At 39.1% G+C, this 16,250-nt stretch overlaps 1 protein-coding gene across 1 annotated transcript; it reads right to left on the reverse strand.

The window, feature by feature from the left end:
• Nucleotides 1-12,943: 12,943 nt before the first annotated feature.
• On the reverse strand, nucleotides 12,944-14,030 carry LOC105823036 (olfactory receptor 12D3). Its single transcript, XM_012660114.1, has one exon. The coding sequence runs from the start codon at nucleotides 14,028-14,030 to the stop codon at nucleotides 13,104-13,106; it is 927 nt and encodes a 308-aa protein (XP_012515568.1). The 3' UTR covers nucleotides 12,944-13,103.
• Between the last annotated feature and the right edge of the window lie 2,220 nt (nucleotides 14,031-16,250).

A 16,250-nucleotide genomic window follows, 5' to 3' on the forward strand; every position in this document is an offset into this window, starting at 1 on the left:
ATAGCAATGGTCTGCAAAATGAGAGAAAAAAAGTGTTACAAATAAAAGTCATCATCATCTGCAGCAAGAACAAAACCAGAGAAGCATTGCTCTGGTAAACCATAGCTCATACCTACCACCCAACACAGTCGTAAATACATCCAATGTTTCACTTGTAGATCAAATTTATTTAAAATATATAGCACTGGCAATTTTTAATTTGAAACAAAAATCATAAAAGGGCACAATACATCCTAAGAGTTCTCTGTTAATAATATCTGTGTCAGGCCTACCTGCATTTTCCTGGTGGTGTGTGCAAGTGTGTTGCAGAATACAGTCTATAGGAGAGTCCCTGGTCTTCATTAGCTTCTTTTTTTTTGAGACAGAGTCTCACTCTTTGGCCCAGGCTAGAGTGAGCGCCATGGCGTCAGCCTAGCTCACAGCAACCTCAAACTCCTGAGCTCAAGCAATCCTACTGCCTCAGCCTCCCAAGTAGCTGGGACTACAGGCATGTGCCACCATGCCCAGCTAATTTTTTCTAGATATTTTTAGTTGTCCAATTAATTTCTTTCTATTTTTGGTAGAGACGGGGTCTCGCTCTTGCTCAGGCTGGTTTCGAACGCCTGAGCTCAAACAATCCGCCTGCCTCGGCCTCCCAGAGAGCTAGGATTACAGGCGTGAGCCACCGCGCCCGGCCCTTCATTAGCTTCTTTAAAGCCATCCCTGCTCCCTCTTTCCATCCTTAATTCCTGATATAAAATTTGTTTTCTATTTTTTCTAATTAAAATAATGTGTTTGTTTTAGAATATTTTGAAAATATAGAAAAGAAAATTTTAAAACATTAAAAATCCTTAATATCCACCAGAGAAAGCTCTATTAATGGTTTGGTATATGTCTTTCTGATTCATTTTTCATGTACAAAAGTTCAAAATGAGAATAAGAAAGTACATATTTTAACCTGCTTTCCTTTTAAGCACCATATTGTGATAATTTCCCATGGCAATAAATATTCTCCTAAAATCTGATCTTTGAGTTGTCTTTATGTGAATACAACAAACTTTTCATATACCATGCCCTCATTAATGAATATTGATATCATTTTGTTTATTTTTGCTATGATAAATTTCAATAATAATTGAATTATATTCCCTGAATTTTGGGTTAGGTTACTGAATTTCCATACAATGAAATAAGCCAGGCACAGGAAGACAAATATCTGAAGTGAAATTTTAAAAAGTCAAACTCATAGAAGTAGAGAATAGAATGGTTGTTGCCAGCAGTGGGGGGTGAGCATGGAAGGGAGGTGGATGCGGAAAGGGGAGATGTTGGTCAAAGGGTACAAAGCTCAGTTAGACGGGAGGAATAAGCTCTAGTGATCTATTGCACAGCATGGTGATTATAGTTAACAATAATGTATTGCATAATTCAGAATTGCTGAGGAGTAGACTTTAAAAGTTCATACCACAAAGTAATAATATGTGAAGTGATAGATATGTTAATTAGCCTAATTTAACCACTGCACAATGTATACATGTATTGTAACATCACATTGTACCCCATAGATTTGTATAATTATTATCTGTCAATTAAAATAAAAATTTTCAAAAGAAAGCAAATGCTTTCCTAGAAAGAAAAGAAAAAAATAATGACTCAAAGGTAAACCAGTTCGCTTTAGAAATATTCCCACAAGGTGTTCAAGGATGAGAAAAACAAAATATAGAGTCCATGTAATATAGTCCCATTTTAATTCTAACAATTATAAACTCCTTCTGTGTTTGTTTATATTGTTTATGTATTTATGCTTATCAATGATTGTAAGAGCATAAAATAGAGAATAATACATACTAGGTTAGCACTAGTTTATTCAGGAGGAAAGTGATGTGGGGGTTTGTAGGCAAAAAGGAAAAAATGCAAAATAAAAACCTCTAAACTTTTCATTTAAAATATAATATCCATATGTATTTTTTGAGAATCTTTCCTTTGCCAGGTGTTGTGGTTTATGTTACAGATAAAATTATAAATAAAACAGAATTTGACCACACCTCCAGGAATGTACATATAAGGGGTTACAAATTTACCAAATAATTTAAAAAATATGTAACAGAAACTATAATAATTGCCTTAAAGGAGAACAACAAAGGGGCTAGACTGGTTTTGAAAAGTCATTAAAAATTTCCTTGAGAAAATGTGTATTGAAATCTCAAGAATGAACAACAGTTAAGCAGATAAGGTGAGTTGGATGTGGAAAGTTTTCCCAACAAAGCAAAGAGCAGATGCCAATGCCCCGGGGTTGAAGTCAGCATGAGACCTAAAGGGAAGCCCAGGGGGCTGGAATACAGGCAGCAAGGGCAGGAGGCTGCTCTGGTAAGATGGGAATCATTTCAGATCTAAGAGCAGTAGGAAGATATTTCAAAGACATGAGAGATCTATGTTCTAAAAATGGTCCATGTGGAAAATATGTGGACAACAGAATGTAAGGGGACAGAAATGGATAAAACAAGCCCATTGATTTCAGAACCTCAACAATCCAGATGAAAGGTCATGGTACTTCAGATTACAGTGGTGTGAACTGGGTTGGAAAGAAATAGAGGTATTTGAGAGATATTAGAAGATACAGTCATTACAATTTTGATGTAATGTGAGAAAGAGGGACAAATTAAAGATAATCATACCAACATATATTGGATGCTTATTATAAATAATGAACACTTATTAAAATAACCACTTTACAAGCTTTATGTCATCCAATTCACACACACACACACACACAAAACAAAAACAAAAAAAGCAAACTAAGAAATAGACATATCATGCTCATATTACAAATAAAATATTTTTTTCAACAAGCATCAAAGAGATTAAATAATTTGCCTAAAATGACTCAGATTCGAAATGGTGACATTGGGTTTCACATTTCAGTTTGTGGCCTTTCTGAGTGCACTGTGCTGAACTACCTTCCCGGAGTGAACAAGCAGACGGTTGGTGGAGTCATTCTCTGCAATAAAAGCAGAAAACCCGGATCCAGGGGATCCGGCCATATTGGCCATATTGAGTTTGAGACATCTTTAAGATATCCAAGAAAATATGTCAAATAAGCCTTTTGACCTCAGGGGTGTGTACTACAGACATAAATTCGTAACACATCAGCATATAGAAGGTAGTTGACACTATTCATATGGATGAGAGAGTATGGAATAAAAAATAAGGGAACACAGCACTGAATTTTTTCAGGGTCTCCAGAACTAATTGGCTGCATAGTGAAGCTAAAAACTAAGACTGGTAAAAAGCAAAATAAAAGTAGAAATAAAGCCAAGGAACCACTGAATCACAGTTAGCATATGAAAGATGGTGCTGTTATCAAAAAGCTGTTTGTAAATATAAGGGGCCCCAATTTTCCTACCAGACTATTCTTCGTGAGAAAAGTTATCCTGCTGAGAACTGTCCCCCAACACAAACACAGGGCATCATGAGATGGTACCAGCAGTGCAGTTCTCAAAAAGGTGGAGGATACACCTGGTTCAGCAGCCCACCTCCCTTCCTAGCATCTCTTACACATTTAGAGAAAGAATCCTTTCTCCCTGGGATCTCCTATTGCTTTTGTTTTATCTCTAGGGCCCACCCAAGTCCGCTATGTCCCGTGGTCATTATTCCTCCTCACTTCAAAACATGTCTTTTTTGTGTCCTAATCTGTTAGGGGGCTGTCATGATAAAGTGACTAGATGAAATAATTTAAACAATTAATGTGTTACTCCTCTAAGGTTATTTGCCTTGAAACAAGAGTATTTTTTTTCAGAATATGCCTCTTAATGTTAATCATTTGAATCCACATAACCTGAATGTCTTTCTTCCTGCCCCATTTCTATCTATTGATCTACATCTTTTTCAAAGCTCGGCTTAAATATCACATTTCTCTTCAACGGAAATGATGTCTCCCCTTCCTGGAAACTCCAAGGCCTTCGTTTAGATCTCAACACTGACACATAATACACACGCTTATTTGTGTGGCTCACATCACCTATTTAGCCATAATTCCTTATATTATGTACTTTATCTCACTCATCTATTTCTTAATAGATGAATAAGCAGTTGGGAACACAGTGGCCTAACGTTCAGTAATGGATCACCACTGTTGGAACGTGGGGCACTATAGCAGAATTTTTCAAGAAAACAACTGGGTTTCTTCCCTTCTTTACATATTCATAGTGTTGTAGAACTTGGAAAAAACATTCGGACCTAGCATATTGTTTTTATTCTCATAATAATCATATGAGTCAGAATTGGGCAGTCTGAAAGTTATGGAAGATTACTTATAAGATCACACAGTAAACAAGCAGTGAATTAAGAGTAGAAAAAATTCTTCTATCTCCAAATCTGGAACAACGGGCAGGGTGCGGTGGCTCACGTCTGCAATCCTAGCACTCTGGGAGGCCAAGGAGGGAGGATTGCTCGAGGTCAGGAATTCGAGACCAGGCTGAGCAAGAGAGAGACCCCCGTCTCTACTAAAAACAGAAAAAAAATTAGCTGGACAACTAAAAATATATAGAAAAAATTAGCCAGGCATGGTGGCGCATGCCTGTAGTCCCAGGCACTCGAGAGGCTGAGGCAGAGGATCGCTTGAGCCCAGGAATTTGAGGTTGCTATGAGCTAGGCTGATGCCACAGCACTCTAGCACGGGCAACAAAGCGAGACTCTGTCTCAGAAAAAAAAAAAAAAAATCTGGAACAACACCGCCAGTTCTGCAGAGGTCACAGCTGCCTCCCACAGACACAGATTAGCCCTGGCACAGAATAAGCATAGGCCATAATTCGCCGCGTGGAGCACAAGATATTTCACACAGTTACAGGAAAATAGTGGCTCCTTCTTCCCCTACCCATGACCAAAAAACCTAATATAATACAAGGAAAAAACTGCAGAGGTTCACATCATAGCAAGAGCTCAAGAACGGCCTCTAAGGACCCGCAAGGAAAGCCCCCCAAAAATTCATAAGAAAGTGTGCTTTCTAGGCTTTCAGTCTTGACTTCTTCCCTTCCTTCTAGGGGACCCAATACCTCTTTATTAAAGAGTGTTCTCAAAAATGGGATCTTACAAATTCAGAATCTTTAAATTGCAAGGATGTTCAAAAGTATACTATCCAATCCCTTACTTCTAACTAAAATCACATAACAAGTTTATAGAATGAGTATACTCAGAGTTCTATAAATGGTAGCTGCCATGCAAGCATATTAGATACAAATGCAAGATTGTTTCTTCTGAGAAAATCACACAAAGTGTGTTCCTGATACTATTATCTGCAATCCAGTGGCATTTTAGTTTCTTCTCTCTTTCTCTTTCTCTCTCCTCTCTCTTTCTCTCTCTCTCTCTCCTCTCTCTCTCTCTCTCTCTCTCTCTCTCTCTCTCTCTCTCTGTCTTCTTACTAGGGAAACTAGGGAATGGTCTCTTCTCTTTTCATAGAATAAAGACACTGTCCTTTATTTAATAAAACATAAGCAAACGAGTATTAGTAGAGGATCATTCTGAGTGACATCGAAGTTACCCAAAATGAAGGAAGCTCCCTGGTTTGCACAAACTCAATAGGTTGAGTGCCACCCAAAGTATGGGGCAGACAGTTTTATTATTCCCTCACTTGGAATCCCTCGGGTCATTATACTTTCATCTACCCACTTTGTCTCTCCTCCAAAGAGCAAGACATACAAAAATGTATCTCTAAGAGTAACGAAGCTATAGTTAAGCAATTAAAAAATACTTACTCACCTGTGATCAAAAATATTGAGCAGAGATTACCATTCAGACTCCTAGAGCCTGATGTGGGGCTGCTTTTGTGAACATAAGGAAGTGATATATAGTAATGGTCCCTGGAGAGACTGCGCTAATAGTCTGAGTGACAGACCTTCCAGATGACTGCCAAGAGTCTCCTCAATCCCTGAAGGCCAGTGCATGGGACTGGAGTGAGCAAAGACAATGTCCTCTGGATGCAAAATATCCCCACGTCTGTGGGAATCTATCAAGGGCCCTGGAGACACACCACTGGGACCTCTGAGCACAGGTCCCGAGACTTGCTTCTTCTGATTCCTGCTTCAACCCCTGAGCATCAGGTTGCCCTCTAGTGCTGCAGTCCCCAACCCTGGGCCACAGACCAGTACCAGTCTGTGGCCTGTTAGGAACCCGACCACATAGCAGAAAGTGAGCAGTGGGCCAGAGAGGCGAAGCTTCATCTGTATTTACAGCCACTCCTCACTGCTCACATCATCGCCTGAGCTCCACCTCCTGTCAGATCAGTGTGGCATTAGATTCTCATAGGAGCGTGAACCCTACTGTAAACTGTGCATGCTAGGGATCTGGGTTGTGCTCCTTAGGAGAAACTAATGCCTGATGATCCGAGGTGGAGCCGAGGCGGTGATGCTAGCACTGGGGAGCAGCTGCAAAATCATCCTGAAACTATCCCCCCTTTCCCAGATCTGTGGAAAAATTGTCTTCCTTGAAACTGGTCCCTGGTGCCAAAATGGTTGAGGGCCACTGCTATTGGCTCTGTTGCCATGATAGGCTTTGCTTTCAAAGACTCCTATGTAATCAAGACTTCTCCAGGTAGACCACTACCTCTGGGCCCACATCTCACCAATGAGGAAAAAAAACCCACCTCTTTTCCCCATTAACAGAAAAAAATGCAGTTGTCTGTTTTTTGCTATTCTGTCACATCAGGGAATATCAGTCCTTGGACTCTAAAATTCCCAGGGTGGAAGCCAAGCTCCCTAACTGGTTCTCTTTTTCTCTCTCAGCTTAAATTAAGGAGAAGCACCCTCACTTCCTTCTGGAAGTAAGGAAGCTTACATAGCACACCTGTTCTCACCAAAAAACTACTCTTTGGCCACTGCATCAATCCCCTAAATATCCACTTCTTTGCAAGTTCTGTGTAACTTGATGACCTAGCAACATACTTTTAGATATATTTACTAGTAGCCTTTGAGACCTCAGATGAAATGGAAACAGTATTTTAACATCTCGTAAGACATACAATGTACTGATATGGGGCTGCCAAAAAAATTTTTTTTTAATTTTTAATAACATTGGTCCAAGAACAAAAATCTTTGGAGACCACTGCTCTTCCCACTGTTATCATTATTCTCCCTCCCAGCCACACTCTATGATCTCAAGCCATTTCAGAACAATTTAGTTCCTAATGCCAATATGATGATTTTAGAATATAATTTCATCATTGCTGTGTGCCATGTATCTAGGAAAGTTTATCACCCTGTGAAGCAAAAGATAATGCTAAGATTTTTATGACTATCTCCTGGCTTGGAAGTGCCTAGAGTCAGAGGGGACTTCTTCAAAACCAAATCTGAAGTTAGGGCAAAGTAAAATCAGCTTTCAGCAAATTGTAAAATCACACAAATTTGACTGTCAAAATCCTACCATCTTTTAGAATTGTACCTGTGTCAGCCACAGTATTGCACAGCATTCCAATTTTGAACATATCCTCCAAGGAGTTTGTTCTTTCACCCATTTGGGTTTCTTCTTCTATTATCTGCCTATGTTTATCTTTTGAACATATTCTTAATTTTTTCGTCTTTTTCTTATTATCTTGCAAAAGCTCTTTATTTATGTTAGGCACCATAAGTCACCTATAAGTTCTTTTCTACATACTTTCTAGTAATCTTTCCTCTGTGCCTTATCTATGATGTAATTAATAGTAAAGAAATCCTAAACAGTGCCATTGATAAAATCCATAATTTCTGGTATTATTGGCTATGTATTTTAAAGTTTGTTTAAGAAGATTTTCCCCACTGCTAGGACAAAAAAGATATTCTTTTATACTTTTATATTAACTTTACACATAGCTTTAAATTTCTAAAGACCCCAAAGGCAATCACAGCAACAGCAAAAATAAATAAATGGGACCCGATCAAATTAAAAAGCTTCTGCACAGCCAAGGAAACTATCACGAGAGCAGACAGACAACCTACAGAATGGGAGAAAATATTTGCATGTTACACATCCAATAAAGGGCTGAGAACTAGAATCTATATAGAGCTTAGGAAAATCAGCAAGAAAAAAATCAAACAACCACATTAAAAAGTGGGCAAAGAACATGAACAGAAACTTTTCAAAAGAAGACAGACTAATGGCTAATAAACATATGGAAAAATACTCTATATCACTAATCATCAGGGAAATGTAAATTGAAACCACAGTGAGATATCACTTATCTCCAGTGAGAATGGCCTTTATCAAAAAGTCCCCAAACAATTGTTGGCGTGGATGTGGAGTGATAGGAACACTCATACACTGCTGGTGGGACTGCAAATTAGTGCAACCTCTGTGGAAAGCAATATGGAGATACTTCAAAGAGATACAAGTAGAATTACCATTTGATCCAGCAATCCCATTACTGGGCATCTACCCAAAAGAACAAAAGACATTCCATAAAAAAGACATTTGCACTCAAATGTTTATAGCAGCACAATTCACAATTTCAAAGATGTGGAAACAGCCCAAGTGCCCATCAATATATGAGTGGATTAATAAAATGTGGTATACGTATACCATGGAGTTCTACTCAGCCACAAAAAACAATGGTGATCTAGCACCTCTTGTATTATCCTGGATAGAGCTAGAACCCATTCTACTAAGTGAAGTATCCCAAGAATGGAAAAACAAGCACCACATGTACTCACCATCAAATTGGTTTTAACTGATCAACACTTAAGTGCACATATAGTAATAACATTCATCGGGTGTTGGGCAGATGAGAGGGGAGAAGGGGATGGTATACACACACCTGATGGGTGCTGTGCGCACCGTTTGGGGGATAGACATGCTTGAAGCTCTGACTCGGGTGGGGCAAGGGCAATATACGTAACCTAAACATTTGTACCCCCATAATATGCTGAAATAAGAAAGAAAAAAAAGACAACTAGAGATGCTGAATAATCACCCAATAGCTAAACAACAAAGAGGCATCCCCGTCAAACTAATAACTTTAAACAGTAATACTGAACACCATGACAATGCAAAAACAAAAACAAAAAACCATACAAAATGTTAAAGTAGAAAGCTCCAGTGAAGATACAAAATTTAATGGTGAATATATTTCTAATCTTTGAATTGATGACCATTACTCAAGAAACATACACATAAATATAGCAGTCTTTATTTGAATTTTGAAAAGTTAGTTTTATTTTGTTTATATAGTTGTGTTTATTTAAAAGTCCTCCATTTCATACAACTTTTTTACTTCAATTTAACATATTATATTTATACCATAATATGTGTGAGAATGATAATAATTATTGAAGTTATAATTTAAAACCATACAAGGCAGGAATTTCTAATCTATGATTTTACTGTATAAAATATTAATATAGAATTATAGTACTCTACATAATTTTATACTATATTACATTAATGTTTAGTTCTATAATAAGTTTGTGTCTAGATAAATTCTCACATAACTTTGATTTTAACTTTCTGTATTGCCTAAACTCTGTCTTTATACATCAACTAATTGTTTAGAATTAAATGTTATTTATTCAAGCCCACCTTAAGCTGTGATCTCGAAAAATTCCACTTGAAAGGAGGAATGTAGTAAAGTCAGAGTTCTACTAGATACTAAGTACCACAAAGGCAAAAACATATTTGTTTTGTTCCCTACTGTCTTCCTGGTACCTGACACAATGGCAGTAACATAGTTGGCACTCTGTAAGTATTCTTCAATGAATTGTCCTTTTCCTGATTTGCCTTTCATAATCCTAAATTTATTTTTATCAGCATGGTTTGGCATGGGATGGTGGTTCAGAGCATGGAATATGAAACAAGACAGGCTCACTCCATACTTATTTATGGATGGTCTTGGGCAAATTACCAAACATCTCTGTGCCTTAGTTTCCTAATCTGTAAAGTGGCAATCATATGTGCTACCTCATAAATTTTATGAGAATTAAATGATTTAATATTTTCAAAGTGCTAGAAATGTACCAGACATATATTCATCATTATATGTTTGTTAAATACACAAATATTTTATTAGTTATATAGAAGGAAGATATTTATGTCACAACCTGACGCTGACATGCCATGTGACTCTGCAAAGCACTGTGCCAGAAATCTTTCAGTTAAAAACCGAAGTCACTTCAAATCCACCCAATAAGCAAAAAGATTTTATCATCTCTTCTGCATCAACTTTTTCGATGAATCAAGCTGTTGAGTTAATGATGTGCTGACGTTATGCATATGCTATCTTTGCTCTCTGCCTGCTACATTAGCTTTGATGATTCTTGGCTTCCTGGCCTGCCCTCTTATAGGACACCTCACCTACCTTGTTCTGTGTCCTGCAACCAGGGGTCAAACCATTCTCACATGAAGCCTTGACCCCAATAATGAGCCCCCTTGCTATGCAGAAAAATCAAATAAGTAGAATCAAAGTCCCTGGCTTTTCAGAAACCCTTTCTCATGTGTCCACGAAGCAATGACTTCAATAGATTACTTCGATGGCCTTCCATGACATCCTGTAGTCCTGTAGACATGCTCACTGAGGCAGCTGCAGCAGGTTATTGAATAAAAGTATATTCAATATCTTGACTAGTGTGCCCACTGAGGACCATACAGGGGCTGTCTGTGTCCACCCCACCTAGTTTATTCTGCATTGTCTTCCAAAGGCTGCTTATCAGCATGTAGTGACTGGTGGTATTGTTTACTGCTTTGTCCAACTATACGTTTTGTGATCCAGTGCTGCCTTCCAGCTATAGCAAATAATAAAATAGCTGAGAGAGCCATGATCTGAACTAAGAATCCAGATCCCTTTGGATTCTCCAATAGCATCAGAGTCCTTGATTCCCTCTTTGTTTTTTCCTACCGGCTTCCCTTGCATCAAGACATACTAAGCTCATTTTCACAGTGGTTAGGGTAACATAGGTTGCTTTCCTGGACTGGCATAGAAATGAGAGACCTCAGCAATGACAAGTGTGTGGTCCTGTGAAAACACGGAACTCACTGTGAGATGGAGTTAGACAAGTGATCATTTATCAGCTGACCTTCCTACAGCAGTACTCTCCCTCCGACTCAGTCTAACAGAGGATCATGGAAACATTCTAGGTTGTCTGTTGCCATGTTAGCTCATAGTGTACATTCAAAAGCTCTTAAAAGATATGGCTATCTCCCTTTCCAAAGCGTACAAGTATTTATGTAAAGGGCCACAGAACCTTTCTGGATAAGAACTAGGAAAGTTGTTACAGACGCACTCTCTGTGACATTGCGGGGTCTTTCCTCAAGGGGATGCTGCATCTCCTTCAATGGATAGGCTCTGAGAACTGACTCCGGTCTGGAAACTGAGTAAGGAATCATGATTCCCCACTGAGGTGGTTAATATCAGCCTTTCTGCTGATCTGCTCGTGATACATATCAAGAAATCATTATCTTTATTGGTTTGCATGGAATTTTTCCCATGATCAGTTTGCCATCACCATAGATCTATGTGCGTCAGGAACCCCTGACTGTCATTCGAACCTTACTGCCTGTTCCAGTAATTTCATCCATTTCGTCTCTGATAGATACTCTGATACTCTGTTAAGCACATCTCTAAGGAAATGCCATGTCTTTCTCTACCAACAATTAGCCAGTTCCCATATGCTAAAATCACCATATTTTCAGAATCACTTAAGGCTATGAATTGTATTAATAGAAGAATTTATATAGTGTGAGGGTGCAGGGTTGTGGGTATGTGTGTGTAAAAGAGAGATAAGGGACAGAATATAATGGTTTCTGACACCAACTACCTGGAATTATGCACATATTAAGGGCACAGTCCTCCACAACGCTACTCTCATTTCAAACATTGGCAGTAAGTTTGGGGATCCCCAAGTCCTACTCATTTCTGACCATCCAGCTACAAATTTGGAGATTCCTACCACACCCTCAGGGTTGATAACTTGCTAGAACTCATGGAACTCAGGAAAGCACTATACTTAGATTATAGTTTTATCATAGAAAAGCATACAAATCAGAGACAGCCAAACGGGAAAATGCATCAGGCAAACTCTGGCAGGGTCCCAAATACAAAGCTTCTTTGTCCGCAGGTATGTTACCCTGCCAGCACACTGACATTCGAAAATATAGAGAATATTTCTAACGAATGAAGCTCACCTGACCTTTGGTGTTCAGAGTTTTTGTTAAGGCTTCACTACACAGGCTGACTGAGTGAATCATTGCCATGTAGCTGAACTCTGTCTCCAGCCTCCCGCCCCTCCTGGAGGCCAGGCTGGTATCACCATGACTGAAGCCCCAAACTATAATCACAAGGCTGGTCTTTCTGGCATGATCGCTCTCCATCTTGAAGCCATCTTGGGCCCCACCATGTGTCACCTCATGAGTATAAACTCAGGTGTGATCCAAGTGGCCCATTAATAACAAAGACACTTCTGTTACTTGAGAAATTCCAAGGCTTTTAGAAACTCCATGCCAGAAACCCAGGACAAACACCAGACAAATTCTTTTTCATGACTAAGTACCTACCCTCATGCGTCCCTATCCTTCCTACCTCCATTTAGTTCTCCTTAGCACCTAATTACCCTGCCACATGTACAGACGGATTTGTTTATTGTGTTGCCCTATCACACTAACCTTTAAGGTTTATGAAGCTTTGGAATTTATTTCGCTCACTTCTGTTTCTTTTTTTTGTTTTCTTTTTTTTAAGAGACAGAGTCTTGCTCTGTCACCCAGGCTATAGAGCAGTAGTGTCATCAGAGCTTACTGCAGCCTTGAACTCCTGGGCTCGAGTGATGCTCCCACCTAAGCCTCCTGAGTAGCTGGGACTACAGGCACGTACTACCATTCCCAGCTAATTTCTTTTTAATTTTTTGTAGAGATGGGGTCTCTCTATGTTGCCCGCGCGGTCTCAAACCCCTGGCCTCGCGTGATGCTCCCCCGTTGGCCTCGCAAAGTGCTGTGAGCCACTGCAGCTGGCCCACTCCTGTGTTTCTTGAATCTAGTACACTGCCTGATATATACTCAAAATTGTTGAAAGAAAAATGACAACCAAATAAAGTAATCATTTATTACAGTGAAGTGACAGAAGTCATTCATAATGGAAATCAGACATGTCTCACTTGTGCTAGTGGTGCTGCTGGAAGTCTTTAAAACTTCCTCCCAAACATTTTCTTCAGAGTCAACAACACTTCTTTGTTCCTAAGGGTGTATATCAGTGGATTCAGGACTGGGGTGACAGCACTATACATGATGGCCACCATCCGGTCTGGAATCGCGGAGGTGGCTGAGGCAGGACGAGTGTATGTGAAGCCCACAGGTCCATAGAAAAGACAGACCACCATAAAGTGGGAGGCACAAGTGGACAGAGCCTTGTGGAGTGTTCTGCAGGACTTGTTCTTGAACAGTAGGAAACCAATAATATAACAGTAGGAGAGAAGAGTCAGGAAAAAAGCTCCCATGGATATGCTGCCTGTGACAACAGACAGAAGCCATTGATTGAGCAGCGTGTTATCACAGGCCAGTTGCAAGAGGGGCTTGACATCACAAAAGAAGTGATTGAGTTTCTGAGAGTGGCAAAAATTGAGGCGTGCAGTCGTAACAGAATGCATCAGAGCGTAAAGGAAGCTGGTAAGCCAGACCACAGCTGCCAACAGAATACACACCTGGGGGCGCATGACGACGGGATAGCGAAGTGGGTTACAGATGGCAACAAAACGGTCAAAGGCCATGACCGCCAGTAAAATGGCCTCCGTGCTTCCCAGGAAGTGGAAGAAGTGCAGTTGAGTGATGCAGCCTAGGAAAGATATGGCCCTGCGAGTGGAGACAAGGTTTACAAGGACCTTGGGCAGTGTCACCGAAGAATAGCAAATATCCAGACAAGAAAGGTTTCCCAGAAAAAAATACATAGGAGAGTGGAGTTTTGGTTCCAAAACAATCATTACTAATATAGCTCCATTTCCAATCAAGTTTATCAGGTAAATGATTAAGAAAATCACAAAGAAGAAAGGCTGCAGCTCTTGAACACTGGTCAGGCCAAGTAAAAGAAATTCATTCACTGTGGTGACATTCTCCATTACTAAATTTGGGTAGCAAATTCAACAAAAGCAATGAGTTCATTTCTCTGAAATTTTAATTTTACACTGTGGAGATTAAATAAAGCAAGTTTACTATCTGCAGGAACCTAGGGGGCAGCTCTAGTGTGAAGAATATTTAGGAGTGGTAAAACTAAATTTTCTTACAACAAAACTAAGGAAGAGTAATAATATACCTGATATACATTCTAACCTGGCAAAATGGCATAAGACTAACAAGAGCAGCATATTCTGAATAAATCAGAGATAGGTAAAAGGTATTTTTTTTAAAAAAAGTAGGAAGTATAGGATATGTCCATAACCTCATGTATAGCAATAGAATTAAGAGTCAGACAAGTTTAAAATGCACAAAGGGAATAGTTTTTCAACTTGTGATTCCACGTTCTGGCGATCATACAGATGCAGCCTGGGGGGGTTTCTCCACTTCTAAAATCCATAAAAGCCACAGGAGATTAACACATCCCTCCTGGTAACCAAACCTGCAGTGAAACTAAGACATAAAAACCCGCAAACTTCAAATATTGTAAAAGTAGAGGGAAAAAAACAGTATAATTAGCATCATTAGTCACAAGCTATAGCATGGCAGTGAGGCTGTGTGTGTAATTGAGTAAAACTTGAAATAATGAGAGGTCCTAACAGAAGAACTTTGAAAACATCCCAAATTTTTTTTCTTTTATTTCAGCATATTATGAGGGTACAGATGTTTAGGTTACGTATGTTGCCCTTGGTCCCCCCCTCCAAGTGCGAGTTTCAAATATGTGCATCCTTCGGGTGGTGCGCATTGCACTCCTTGTGTATACAAATACCCGTCCCAAATTTTTCAGCCTGAAAGGAGATTGCCCCACAGTGAGCGGGGATGTCTGTGGGGCAGGGGATAAAACTAGGCATATCCTAAGCACGGAGGGAGATTTTAAAAAGGCATAGTATACATAAGAAGAGTGAAGGACACCTTGTCATTTGAATGAATGAATAAATAAATAAGTAAATAATCACCACTGTATCAATGGAAGAGGGGGCCCTTGAGTGGAACTGGAGAGGCTTCCCGGAGCATTCTCCCACCCACCCACACTAAGATTCCCCTGCTAATAATTGGTCCAGAATATCACAGTCCAGTGTAAGCTCCCAATAAAATAGTTTTAAAAGTTGGCAGAAGTGGAGAAGATACAGTTAAATCCATAATCATAATGAGAAGTTTTGGCGTATTTCTCTCTATACCTGATAGAAGAATCAGCCAAAAAGCCAATAAAGATATAAATACGTGAATAACATAATTTACAAATTTGATTAACATATATAGAACACTGAACCCAGCAAGAGAATAATTCACATAATTTTCAAGTGCACATTGAATATTTGCAAAATCAAGGATGGGCTGAGTCTTTAAAAAGAAAGCTTCAAAAAAAATTAAAAAAAAAAGAAAGCTTGAAAAAGTTTCAATATTCGCATGCTATACATCCAATAAAGGGCTGATAATTAGAATCTATTTAGAATTCAGGAAAATCAGTGAGAAAAAATCAAACCATCCTACCAAAAAGTGGGCAAAGGACATGAACAGAAACTTTTCAAAAGAAGACAGAATAATGGCCAAAAAACATAAGAAAAAATGCTCAACATCTCTAATTATATGGGAAATGCAAATCAAAACCACAGTGAGATATCACTTATCTCCAGTGAGAATGGCCTTTATCAAAAAGTCCCCAAACAATAAATGTCGGCACGGATGTGGAGAGATAGGAACACTCATACACTGCTGGTGGGACTGCAAACTAGTGCAACCTCTGTGGAAAGCAATATGAAGATACCTTAAAGAGATACAAGTAGATCTACCATTCAATCCAGCAATCCTATTACTGGGCATCTACCCAAAAGAACAAAAGACATTCTATAAAAAAGACACCTGCACCCTAATGTTTATAGCAGCACATTCACAATTGCAAAGATGTGGAAACAACCCAAGTGTCCATCAATACATGCATGGATTAATAAAATGTGATATATGTATACTATGGAATATTATTCAGCTATAAGAAACAATGGTGATATAGCACCTCTTGTATTCTCCTGGATAGAGCTGGAACCCATTCTACTAAGTGAAGTATTCCAAGAATGAAAAAATAAGCACTACATGTACTCATCAGCAAATTGGTTTCACTGATCAACACCTCAGTGTACATATAGGAATAACATTTATCTGGCATCGGG

Source organism: Propithecus coquereli, unplaced genomic scaffold (assembly GCF_000956105.1).
Source record: "Propithecus coquereli isolate 6110/MARCELLA unplaced genomic scaffold, Pcoq_1.0 Scaffold656, whole genome shotgun sequence".
Lineage (NCBI taxonomy): Eukaryota > Metazoa > Chordata > Mammalia > Primates > Indriidae > Propithecus > Propithecus coquereli.

Excerpts from the sequence above, each read along its gene's own strand:
- LOC105823036 (XM_012660114.1), bottom strand. The coding sequence starts at position 14,030 with ATGGAGAATGTCACCACAGTGAATGAATTTCTTTTACTTGGCCTGACC.